The sequence below is a fragment of the Astatotilapia calliptera genome, chromosome 12 (assembly GCF_900246225.1).
Source record: "Astatotilapia calliptera chromosome 12, fAstCal1.2, whole genome shotgun sequence".
In the NCBI taxonomy this organism is placed as follows: domain Eukaryota; kingdom Metazoa; phylum Chordata; class Actinopteri; order Cichliformes; family Cichlidae; genus Astatotilapia; species Astatotilapia calliptera.
The window spans coordinates 12,068,468-12,081,795 of record NC_039313.1 but is presented as its reverse complement, the minus strand read 5'-3'; the positions used below and the strand labels follow the sequence as shown (position 1 = coordinate 12,081,795).

The 13,328-nt window shown below is 39.4% G+C and overlaps 1 protein-coding gene across 1 annotated transcript; it reads right to left on the bottom strand.

Moving 5' to 3' along the window:
- Window positions 1-525: 525 nt before the first annotated feature.
- mapkapk5 (MAPK activated protein kinase 5) lies at window positions 526-13,136 on the bottom strand. Its single transcript, XM_026188109.1, has 14 exons — window positions 13,077-13,136; window positions 11,220-11,293; window positions 6,458-6,533; window positions 5,596-5,693; window positions 5,373-5,481; window positions 5,072-5,161; window positions 4,521-4,616; window positions 4,327-4,407; window positions 4,048-4,235; window positions 3,089-3,209; window positions 2,816-2,946; window positions 2,544-2,659; window positions 1,149-1,253; window positions 526-858 (listed from the first exon to the last, which is right to left on the bottom strand). Exons 1-14 carry the CDS (start codon window positions 13,110-13,112, stop codon window positions 764-766), a joined length of 1,416 nt encoding a protein of 471 aa, XP_026043894.1. The 5' UTR covers window positions 13,113-13,136; the 3' UTR covers window positions 526-763.
- Window positions 13,137-13,328: the final 192 nt, after the last annotated feature.

Here is a 13,328-nt window from a genome sequence, read left to right as displayed (position 1 = left end):
ATTTTTTTGGCTCAAACGATTTAATAACTAATAAATTTAGTTGGAAGAGAGGTACTGTGAAAAAAAATGAGCAAATCTGCCTCCATTTTTCTGATTTATGATGCCTTCTTTTACCCGCATTTCTGCTTCTCCCCAACCTCTAAACAACAAAGGTCGAGGGAAAGACGCACGAGACGACGGAAAACCCAAAGCTTCAGACCATTTCTCTCTAGCGTGAGATTTTAAAGGTGTGTGGAAGAACAAAATCACATTGTAGAGTGCTTCTGTCAACTTTCGGACCCCAACCTACGAGTAAGGTATAAAATAATGGAATTTTGTTTAAATAAATACATTCCTTAGCAAGGTTAAAATAAAATAACATAAAATAGAATAAAATGAAATAACTGGGATAAAACACATGACATCTTGAATAAGCTGGACAAACAGCTAATAAAAATTTCCTCCCAGAAAATAATTTCTTTCACAGATTTTCATTTTTTTGGTCTTGCTTTTTTTTTTTGCAAAAATGAAAATATAGTTGTTGGTTTTTTTCTCCCCACGTTCTTTGCAAGTATCCATAAAAAAATTTTTTTATAGTACCAATGAGTCATCTTTGAAATATATCTACAGCTGTACAATAGCTCTTGCAACAGTTTGACAATAAATCTTGCAAGTAAATTTACGAAAAGAAAAAAAATTTATACATAAAAAAGCTTTTTTACAGATATGAGTTAAAAAGGGTAATAACAAACAATATAAAAAGAAGATAGAAAGACAGCAGCTGCTAATGAGATTCTTGGAGATTTGTCTTCTCTTCGATGGCCTGTTTCACTATTTCAGCCAACTTCAAGCGGTCGACTTTATCGGAGAAGGCTCGTCCTGCAATGAAAATCTGCTGGTTAAGGATCTGGTAACTGGTAACAATAAAATTACACTTCTAAATGAGAGCCATGCTTAGTCTTTTCCCCCTAATCTTATAATAACAGAGACAATTAATCTGGTTTCTGTAGATTTTTGTCAATTTGAATAATTAGGGGTGCAGCGATATTGTTTATACAGTCTTTTCTGATCTTTGCAATAAGCTATTCATTCACCACACATAAGCTCACACCTGAAAAGTGAATGAAAAAAAAACATGGATGACTTTAGAGAGAGCAAGCAACACTGACCGTCCCAACTGAGCCCCTGCAGGCCATCCCTCAGCAGCTTACAGTCTCTGTTGAACCTCCAGGCATCATACATCACTTCATTCAGCTTCTCATCCTCGTTCTCTCCTGCACAAAAATTATTATTTTTTTAACTTCAGAAGTTGTTGTTTTTTTCCCCTCTCTGAGAGATGTGCAACATTGTCAACAGAAAAAAAATCACAAGCAGACTCCATATAGACTTTAATGTACACTATCCATGGCCACTTTGTTAGGTACACCTATTCAACTCCTCCTTAATGCAAATATCTAATCAGCCAATCACATGGAAGCAAAAAAATTAGTCACAGGGAAGGAAAGTGATTTCGCACACTAACATCTCTGGCGTTTACAGAGACTAAAAAATGCCTTGTTGATGCTAGACGGACAGCTTTGAGCTGACAGGAAGGCAACGGTAATTCAAATAACCACTCGTTACAACCAAGGTATGCAGAAGAGCATCTCTGAATACACAACATGTCAAATGTTGAAGCAGTTGAGCTACATCAGCAGAAAACCAAACCTGGAGCCAATCACATCAGCTGAGAACAGAAAACAGAGGCTGTAAGTCACACAGGCTCACCAAAATTGAACAATGTAAAGATGTGGGGGATATTTTATTGGCACACTTTAGCTCCCTTAATACCAAGTGAGCATCAGTTTAACACAGCCTACGGCAGTGTTACTGCTCATGATATCCATGATTTTATGGCTACAGTGTACCCATCTTCCAATGGCTGCTTCCAGCAGCTTAATGTCACAAAGCCCCAACTGATTTCTTAAACATGACAATGAGTTCTTTATACTCAGAGGACCTGCACAGTCTCCAGATCTCAGTCCAATAAAGCACCTTTGAGGTGGAACAAGAGATTGCTGCCTGCACATCCATCATGCCAAATCTGCAGCAACTCTTTGATGCCATCATGTCAAAATGCACCAAAATCTCTGAGGAATGTTTCCAGCACCTTGCTGAAGAATTAATGAAGAATTAAAGCAGTTCTGGAGGAAAAAACAAGGTCCAACAAAATACTAGAAAGGTGTACCTAATAAAGTGGTCAGTGAGTGTCTATAACCTTATACAGCCTGATTAGAATTCCAGCAATTATTAGTCATAAATGTTCAAAAATCAGTGAGTTTCTCTGCATTTTCAAGTTACGTTACAACCAATTAAAGGTTTGGAAAAAAAAAAAAAAAAAAGCTTAGCTGATCATCTGTTCCTCTGTACTTTGGCAGTTCTTATGTTTACTTTTCATCACAGACTGCCAAAATGCTTCTTAGTTGAATTGAAGTGAAAAACAGACACCAAACTCAACAAGCCAGCACAACTTTTCATACTTCTTCATTAAAATGCTAGTTGTATACCGGCGTGGGTTTACTGACCAGCTTGTGGTAGTATACACTGTGCAATGACATCTCGTAATTTTTCCAGTGCTACGTTGGAGTCTTCCCCTCCGTTTTCTGGGTCGTGAATGAAGAAACTGTCACTGGGCTTTGGGCTGCAACATGGACAGAAAAACATATTTCAGAGCAGATCTTTTTTTTTTCTTTTTCTTTTTTTTTTTTTTTTTAAATACAAGGACTTCCAAATAAATAAATAAAAACTTTGGATACACACACACACAAAGAAAAAAAAAACAAAACAGCAACTATACCCTAGAAGTTTCCGCTTCCTGAGGATTGGGTTGTTGACAGAGTTTAGGGGCTTCAGGCTGACATTCAGATCCTGAATTCTCATGTTGGCCAGCTGCTCTGCGTGGGCCTGCTGAATCCCTGCAACTACCGCCTGGGAAGCAGAAAGAGGACAGTCAAAGCTGGTATCTAAATTTCTGCCTAAGGAGGGCTATACGTCTGTTATATTATAATAATTAAGAATACTCATTTAGCAGTTTCCTCTGCCAGTCAGATCACTGACGCAATGCACTCACCTTATCCATCATCATCTGTGCCGAGGGCAGCACGTTGTCAAGAGCCTCGGTGCAGTTAAGCCAAGGATGAGCCAAGACTCCCTCGATTGTCAGCCTCTCCTCTGGCTTCACCTTCAGCAGCCTGCAGGGAGGAAACAAAGAGGCAACAGAAAATACATGTGGGTCAGAAAAAGAGTGAATGAGTGAGACTAACAGAGGGATGGGACGAATAAACACAAGGAAGACAGAGGAGAAAAGGAAGGCAATATGGGGTAAACAAGATGACAGGAGAGTTAATGAGTCTGCTGAGGGGTGTACTACAAAATATGCTGGACAAAGTCAGGTATTCTTTGCATCAACTGGATTGACAAACCTAAACCATAAATCAGAGATAATGGTTACGACAGTAGGGATTGCAAAGTCTCGTTGTTATTAGGCTCTGTGCCTACTCACAAAAAAAAAAAAAAAAGGGGGGGGGGGGGGGGGGGGGGGGGCTTGATGGGGGTCATGTGATTCTTCAGTTTTCTTCAATTATAAAGAAAAGGTCACAAAGGACAATGAAGGACATTTAAAAGAGTTTTCATGGCAAAAAGCAAAACTTGTGCAGAGTGTTATTGGCGTGAATGACTATTTTAATCTAATTTTATTTTGGTCATTTATTTATTTTAGATCATTTGAAGGCTTTTTTTTAGTTTTTATTGTGATAGGAGAGTAGAGAAACAACAGGAAGCTGGAAATAAGATCATATGAAGACAAACCCAGCCCTGTGCCCTCAGAGAGCTAAAGTGGCACCCCGATTTTCCATTTATTTCTCATGTTGGAGCTGCTCATCTGAACTCTGATACATACAAACTTAATATTTAAGAAAAAGGTGACTGAGGTCTGAAATCGTTTCATAATGAAGGACGTGTGATAATCTATTAGGTTATAGAAAAAAATCCTGTAGGTAGACAAAGAATAGAAATAGGAAGAAGACTTACTTGCGTACAATGTCCTTGGCCATCTCAGAGATCTGGCTCCACTCGTCTTCGGGAAAGTCAAAGCTGGCGGTCATAATCTTCTTCCTCATGTCCTTTGGGATGGTGCGACTGTGATGCTTGGAGTAGAACGGAGGGTAGCCACACAGCATTACGTAGATAATCACACCGAGAGACCACAAGTCACAGCTCTGTAGACAGAAAAGAAACCTTTTAAAAAATAATTCACCAGTGAACCAGGCCTGACGCACCTGCAGCAGGAATCCCAGATATGAGTCTTGCCTTGTTATAGGTGTAAGGAGTGGGTGAGGTAGGTATAATTCCAGACTTTTCCTTCTGGTGCCTTCTTTGAGCCTCAAGTACCTGTACAGAAAACAGGGCCAGAATACATCATTAAGGTATGATGCATTCAGTCGTTAATGATGTGTCAGCCGTCAGTGGAATGAGAAAGCAAGTGCATCTTTTTTTTTTTTAACCTGAGGTGCTACGTAGTAAGGAGTAAACTGAGGGGTCATCAAGTCTCCTTGGTCGATTTTGGCAAAGCCAAAGTCACACAGCTTCACAGGTGCATCCTGCAGAACAGACAGAATCACCGAATGAGAGATACGAATATGTTTTGAGCATAAAAACTTTTTATTAGCAACTTCATGTAAGATATTTTCTCTGGGGCTTCACGGAGTTTCACTTGATGGGATTTCTTAGCTGGAACACCTTTGGGACATTACTGAAATTGCTGCCAGAGCAGAATTGATTTCCAAGTCTGTCACAGCCACTGCAGATTTTCTAATTCTACATTATCTTTGCCAAACTCTGCTAGATATAGTCTGAGAAAAAAAAACCCCCAAAAAACCCCCTTTGATCCACTGTGTTGAAAAGTCTAGCAAAGCTTCTACTCTTTTGCATTTCATTCTGTATTTTGTATAAATAATTAATTAGCTAAAAGTAATTGGCTGTGGCAGCTTTAACGTTACTTCAAAACTGCAGTATTTACATCTGTGTGTGCAACAACGCAGCATCAGGAGCTTACCAGAGAGTTATCTTTGAAGAGAAGGTTCTCTGGCTTCAGGTCACGATGTGCAATATTTAGAGAGTGACAATGCTCCAACGCTTGGCTGATCTACAGGGAGGGAGACATAAAACTGAGACACCATCTATAGATTTATTAAAAACAGCCTAGGGTTGAACTGGTGTGTGCCACTTAATCCAAACAGCAGGTAGTAATGACAAGGCGAGGCTGTGTGACATGTTACTGCAGCTTTAAAGGAAAAGACAGACGATGTCATAAAACACAAGATAAAGGTGGACCACAGTTAGGTCTGTTCACCTACCTGTTTGGTGACCTGACTGGCCATCTTTTCAGTAAAGTGCCTGTGCTGACTGATTCTGTGGAACAGCTCGCCACCCTCCATCATTTCCATAACAATCAGGAGCCTCGCTCTGTGAAGAACGATTGGAGGAAACCGTGAAAACCAGGAGATGGAGATATGTTAAATTCTTTCTTTTATGACAAGAGATTCACTGAATCCTACAAAAACAGACTGAGCGCCTCACCTTGGGCTGGATTCATGGGGGAATTGAACACTGTTGGCATAAACTTCCAGGATTTGCACTATGTTTGGGTGGTTGGCACACATCATATGGAGACGCACCTGGAGAGAAAACAAGCAAAGTGAATTTAGAGTAACTCTCTTAAGTTTAAATTCTCCATGTTTAAGCCAGGTTAAAGTCATTGCAACAGAGAATAGCATCATATCATCAGTACAGTCACTCTGATGTGCAGTGTCGGCACTTCCCAGGCAAAAAGAGAAATTTAATGTGAGATCAATGACATCTATTAGTATTCAAATGTTTAAACTACATCAAAGCTGACACAGAAATCATTTTATTACACGTTTCCACTGCTTTACTGGTTTTATTAAGCAGATGAGTCAACTAATGCACATTCGTTACCAATGAATGCCAAAAATTGACAAATTCTGCAAATGTAAATGCAAATTAAGCAGCTGCAAATACCAAGAATTCTTCTAAATAATTAGACCATCGGAAATTATACAGTGTCAGACTCAGAAAAAAGCAGATTGCAAGACAGACAAAGACAGTACGCCAACACCAAGTCTGTGTAGCTTGTTTTGACTGCACTGCTTAACTGCTGCATAAGCTGCTTGATCAAAACACGGGGCTGCTAATGACACGGAGAGGCTGCTAAGACAAACTGTTCACTGCAGGGAGACAGCGTTGCAGACAAAGGCGCTCATACAAACAGGCTGAAGTACAAGAGAAGCAAGGAAGAAAAAACAAACAAAACCGGAATTAATACAGACTGATAACAGGCAGGCAGAACAAAGCATGCTGACACAGCCCCAGACAACAAACAGCAGGTATTAATCACAGCCATGACAGTGTTTCCTCTAACCTCATTTCTGGCCTTGGGGCGATCAATAAGGATCTTCAGGGCCAGGCGTTCCTGAGTTGACTTCTTCACACAAACTCTGCAAAAAAAGAAAACAAGTATCGACAAACACCCCACGCACCATGATAGATGTGTCAGATGTGTGCCTGTGCTAACAATCAGGAATTAAATATATCTAAACTCACAGGACTTTTCTAATTTTCTGGTGTTTCTATTAACAATCAGTTGCTCTGCTTGTCACTCATCTGTATTACGTGATCTAATATATTCAGATTAAAACCTAAAAACTGTGCAAACTCTTTAACACGTTATTGACATAACTTTATAGCAAATTGGCTTAATTATTTACAGTTTCACCTGAAAACGATTTAAGCCTTGCCAGCTTTTCACAACATCCTGATAAACACACTAAATCATTAAAAGGCGTCTCTCTTATACCTGCAACCAGCTCCTCTACATGAGGTCACAGGTGAAATCATTAAACCACTATGTCACATAAAACAACCATCCAAGCATTTTACAGCATTCCCATCTACCTATCTGATTAAGAAACAAGATTACAATCAAGTCCAGTCAGATAAAACTGCATTCCCCAAATCCACAACAAATAAAATGCCAGACAGTGTCCAGTGTCCTTTACTTAAACAAAACAGCTGATATCAATGAGGGACAATGTGTAGGCTGACAATGTCTGGACACTTCTTTTTCTTTTAACTTGAGATGCCATTTCACCCTTACAAAAAGCTTTAAAGTAGATAAAAAACATAATTCAACAGTATCTACAGTTTCAGATAGGGCTGTTCATATAACGATATATATCGGATGACGATATAAAAACGTCTATGTTTCATTTTACGCTATCATTTGTTCCTTGGTGTCGCAAAATAAACTGTTTACGGTAATACTTTTTCATTATTTTGATGGTCACTGTAGTGGCTGTCGTTAGCAACAACGACGTTAAAACCATCGCGTGTCCGCTTGTTTATGTTCCACATAAACCTTTCACAATAAAGCTCAAGATCCTGTTGAGACTTTACAAAATAAACTGAATCACGTGAAAGAGCAGATTATTTACGGATAAGAAGTAAAAAAAAGAGCCGCCAGGTGCTAAAAAATAAACCTTAGACTCAAACGTTAGAACAGGCTTTTCCCCGCAGCACGCCGTGTAATAAATACAAAGAAAACGGCGGCCGTTACAACTTATGTCTAGAAATGTATAGTTTCATGCATCTGTTAAAACACTGGACTCCAGCTACATGACGCGCAGCTGGAAACACTTTCCGCAAGTCGAGCTGCCCGAGATCCACAGAATTTACAGAAAATGTTACATTTTTGTGATTTATATCGGTATCGGGACGATAGAATTCTGATATCGGGATATGAGATTTTGGTCATATTGCACAGACCTAGTTTCAGATATATATTTTGTCTGCAGACAACTAATTATTTGCATGTTATTTAAAATAAATATTCTTCTGTTAATAGACTAATCACTTTAGGACTTATATTTATAATCTGTGGATGTGTAAATACTTTATCTGTAAAGCTTGAATTTATATTTGCATAGGCGCTCTTATTTTATTTAAAAGACTTGTAAAGTTGTAAAGGTAGTTTCTGTGTGCTAACGTGGTGTTTTAGACTATTACACTCCTACATACCGCCTGGATATGATCTGATGTTGAATTAAATAAGGCCAAACAGAAGCACAGAGAAGACATCAGCTGACTAGCTGGATTTACTTTATTTTGTAAATATCAAAGTTTGTTGTGGGAATGGTGAATCTGCTCTGCATCTTTGTATGTAGAGTAAACCAAAGGAAAAGTCATCTGTGGATGCATATTTTTCATCGTCACAAGGATAAAATGAAGTAAATAACTCCTGGAAATGGGTTTCCTCAATCCACATTTTGAACTGCACACTCATTAAATATGAAACGTGCAGATACATAATTCATTTTTGGAAGAATCTAATAACTCCCTTTCCCTCTCCTCTAATCTACAGGGGCTCAAATATTCACTTTAAACACTTACTTTGAACTCAGATTACACTATTAAAGTATTACTGGGAGAAACATTCAGCTCTGGCCAAAGTTCACTTCACTAGAAACCAATACCTTCCCAAATGAATGACAGAATTAGTCCGGTGGTGGGGGATACAGTAAAAGACATGAATGTGCTAGCAGACGGAGGCAGGTAAGAAGGAAGTAATAAGAGTTCCGAGCAAAAAACCGAGTTAGAAATATAAAACACGAGGTGAGTAAAAGTTGCTCAAAAAAATAGCATGAATCATACCAGCATGTTTACATGGTGGCCTGATGAGTCAATTTCACTGTATTCTCATCACTCAAGGCCAAAAATATACACATTGGGTAATAACAGATTGCTCTCGCTTGATCCAGACTAATGATAGCCTCAAAGTGCAGAATGAGCAGAAGAAGTCAGTGGCAGACACTGATATATTACCACTGGCATCTAACTAGAATCAGCAAGACAGACCTGCACTAAAAAGACTGCGTATAGCATAAACAGACTTAAATCTGCTGGCAGAGCTGCTGCCTCTCTGTAAAGTTCAGCAGAAACAGAATGAATCTAAAAGTCATTCCTGTGAACAGATATCCCAGTGAAGCAGGGCAATGCAGCGTTTACTAATTTTTAATATTAAAAGGAGTCATTTATAACAGTGATTGCTACTTATTCATATGCGGTATAAGCTTTCCTGTGATCGATTACTCCCCATTTTACAGTGTGAAGACAATTAGAGGAATATAGAAGGGAAATGGACGACTTAAGCAAACTGCTATGTTTTATAATTGATCCCTTGTGTATCCACCGCTAGACTAAACCCAACAAAGCCAAGGAATTGGAAATAAACTCACTTTCTTCAAGAGGATTACGATTTTAAGCTGTTAGTTTACACAACACATGGGTAGTAATGCTTTTAACAGTGAGTCTGTGAACTGAATCCCAGCGAGTCTGACCATTTGTTGTATTCCACTCGCTTCTCGCACTTCATGTTTCTTGTCCCTCTCAACTGTTCCCATCAATATGGGCGCAACAGGCTTGTGCAACAGGCTTGAAAGAAACCTACCATGCCCACACGCTGCTGTGTATTTTACAGCATGTCTACGCATTTTTAAACTTTCATTCTGCAATGCCAAAAGAACCTGCACAAATGGGCACAAATGCTGAACTCCCAAACTCTGCTTAGGGCCACCGTCCTGTTAAAGGAACTTTCTTTTGGACTGGCTGCCTCTTGCTAACAGATTGTCTTCCAGAGCAGCTGTGTGGAGCTGCTGTGCTCACAGCCAGAGCTGCATGCCTGAAACGACCATATTATCATTGACGCCATAAAGAAGCAAGAGTAGAGACAAAAACATCTGAAACTGAACTGAGTAACTGAGGTTACTTGCACACATACTTACCTCATTATGGCACAATGCCAAGTGTTGGATGGAGTGGTGTAAAGCACACCACTACTGGACTCTGGACAAGTCTAGGTTTGGAGAATGCCAGGAGAACATTACTGACCTGACTGCACTATGCCAGGTGTTAAGTTTGGTGGAAGAAGAATAATGCTATGGGACTATTTTTTCTGGGGTCTACCTGGGCCTCTTAGTTCCATTTTTCGAGTTTTAATGTTTGACTCTGCTATGAAAGAACTTGTCTGCCCTGACACCTTTGGGATAAACTAGAAGCTATAGACCAGCTAATGGACAGCTTGATTGACGTATGCTTGCATATCTCACTTAGAGTGACTTCGCAGGAGAGATGGAGAGGGCTTAGCTTCCCTGCCAATGGAGCTGTCAGGTCAAGATGCCAGGGCAGCATAGCATCATCCTCATTCTCATTATTATCATCTCTGATGATATCCATGATAACATCCTCCTCCTCGTCTTCTCCATGCTTCTCTTAGGAGTTGAAGAACTCCAGGTTCTCGTGGGGGGCTAGAGACTGTTACAAAGGGGGTCAGGAAACCCCATGTCCTTGAAGTCATTGCTCTGACGTAGACTGTGCTTGTGCCAACTGAGCCACCTCCAAAAACAACAGAAATCGTGCCTGTGCCAAACATTTTAAGCTCCCAGCTGCAATGTTCTTACACACGGGTAGTAGGTCCAGTCAGTTAAAGCAAGTGACAAGCACCTGGTCCTTTTATAATTTTTAATGTGTTAACGTGCCAAGGATAAGGTCAGGCTGTGCAACAGCAAATTTAATGCAAGAGAACCGCTAGAAATGCATACAGACGTGTTTGTCTAGTCAATAGCTCAGCTAACAAATAAATCTAAATCAGCTCTGACATCGACTCTGCGGTGTATTCAGAGACTCAGATGTATACATAGATTTAATCATGCACTGCATGGGGACACAACAATCTCTGACACCCTCTTCAATCAAATCACTTTACTTAAAAATACTCTGAATCACAATAATCTATTTTCAGGATAAACAAAACTACACTGTAACCTCAGTTAACGCTGACTGCGTTCTCACAGTTGTGTTTAACCCAGAAGTGTTAAGAGTTCTCCCTGTGGGATTCTGTAGCACTAATAAATGACAATAACTCATTTCCATAGACGTCAGAAGCACAGGTAAAAGGTGATTTCTCAATCACAAACAGATATCATGATAATGTTTCCTGGTTGTGTAATACTCCTCACACTGGCCATAGTTCAAGAAAAATAATCCCGTTCCACATTTTGGCACCAACAGACTGCAGCAGAAAAGATAAAATGTCAAGAATAAAGAAAAGTCTTTTTAAAAAGACTTACCTGACAGGGCCACTGATGCCAGCTCCCAGTTTCTGTGTCCAGTTTATGTTGTACTCGTCCAAAATAGATGTCTCCTGTTAAAAAGACAAAATAATACCATATAGTATATCAGAACATTGAAGAAAAGGCAGACCACCGTGGTAGACAGGAATGTTACAAAAAGACCTAGGCTTAAGTTTATGAATCATCTGTGCCTTTCACAACAGTCAGCACGGGGTATGTCATGCTTTATGATCATTAGCTCACGAGAAAGAAAAGAAAATACTGTATAAAAAAACTAAACCCCCCCCAAACATTTGATCAATGCCAATACACAGGCAGTGATTATACCAGTACACAGAATATGATGTTTATTATAATACATACTGTATGTTATATTCATAACATATATTCAAAAGACTACTGCAGATACTAGTTACATTATACTAAATGGAAAGAAACACATTAACCCTACTGTGTTAACACTGGGTGGTGTAATAGCTATACATCTATGGGCTCTAGTTTCACAATAGTACCATTCCTTGACAGAAAAAAGATTTAGAAAAAAGACAGCTTGGCTGCTATAACACAAATGCACCTGGAAAATCATGCTGCTACTACTGGTGCCAAAATAAATTATTTAAAGACAAGTTCACCCACACAAGTTCAGTAATCAACTAAAAAAATCAAAATAAAACAAATCAAGTTCTCTTTGACAAACCCCCAAACTTGAGGCCAGAAATTTTTGGCATTAGTCCCTTTTCCTTATAACATAATTTTCTGGGACATGTGAACATTGGCTGATTAAAATATAACTGTTGCAACACTTGACAATGTTTTACTACAGCTTGACAACCAGGAAAGTGCGATTTCGTGTCAAGACACTATTAAAGTAATCCAAAAAAAGATATCCTCTTATTTGGTCGAGGTGGAGTATTCGGCCAAAATCTCCCATAGCTGTTTAATTGGGACTAGACTTGCTGATTGTGAAAGCCATAGCATATGATTCACATGATGTTCACACTCATCAAACCCTATGTTTGATGAATGTGAGGTTTAGTGAATCACTGGTGACTCACTGAACCAAAAGACAGAAGCACTGTCATTCTGGAAAAACACCCCTCCATATGGTTTCACTAAGAGATAAACGCAGTCAACAGAACAACTCTATTGATTTGCAGTGACTTTTCATTCTAAGGGGACCCAAATGATGTCAGCAAACCCCCACAACCTAACAAAGTCAACAGATCTCATCACTTTAAGAGGGAGTCCAGGGTTCTTTAATCACACAACTTGAAGGACGAGTGATCAAAAACTACGCAGATTTGTAATGCTTTAATACTTTTTTTTTCTGGAGCAAGGAAACATGCAAGATTATTTCCCAGCATTTGATTTAATGAGCCAGGAAATTGATAAAACAGAGTCGGGGTTAAGCAAAAAGCTACTCAGCGAACGTGTGCTCCAGTTCTAGAGTACCTCTTGCCCAACCATGAAAGCAGGGGCCAGGGCAACTCCAGATCACATTTTACTGTTGACATAGATGCCAGGCAATGACACACTGAGGGGAGCCAGCCAGGAACAAACCCCAGATCCAGTTTGCAGGGAAGTAAGGCTGGTTAATGATCATGACCATTGTTAAATGGGTTTAAACTAAGAAATGAATATTATGTTTTTTAAAACATGTTCAACATTTCTGCCATGTAAATCACACATAAAACTCATCTGCTGTCAATAAATATGAGTTTATGACTGTCTCATGAAACAAGATAAAACTGCGCTCTTCATGTAGCATGCATTGAGCAACAGCTTTAAAAAGATAATATTTCCATCACTTGAGTGGACCAGTAACCAAGCAGAAGAAGTGTCATTTTAGGTTACCTTGATGAATTTGTCTGCATTGTTATCCTCCGACATGGTTTTGTGCTCCGGACAGATGAAGTCTGCCTCCCCAAACTCAGACTGAACACAGTGGAAACGAAGCGTTTGTGTCTTGTCTGACCTTTATAAAGTACCCCGGGCTTCACCAAGGCTTTCTATACTACTAGTTATAACAGGAAAAGGCCATCGGGGCAAAATGATACTCGGCTACAGAGCAACCAAAGCCGAGTGCCGTTCCTTTGGAAAACTGAA

Coding starts and splice junctions, on each gene's coding strand:
- mapkapk5 (XM_026188109.1), bottom strand. CDS start 13,112: ATGTCGGAGGATAACAATGCAGACAAATTCATCAAG. Junction 6,534..11,219: donor GGCATCAGTGGCCCTGTCAG/GTAAGTCTTTTT, acceptor CTTTTTTTGCAG/AGTTTGTGTGAAGAAGTCAA. Junction 5,482..5,595: donor CCCCATGAATCCAGCCCAAG/GTGAGGCGCTCA, acceptor CGTTCTTCACAG/AGCGAGGCTCCTGATTGTTA.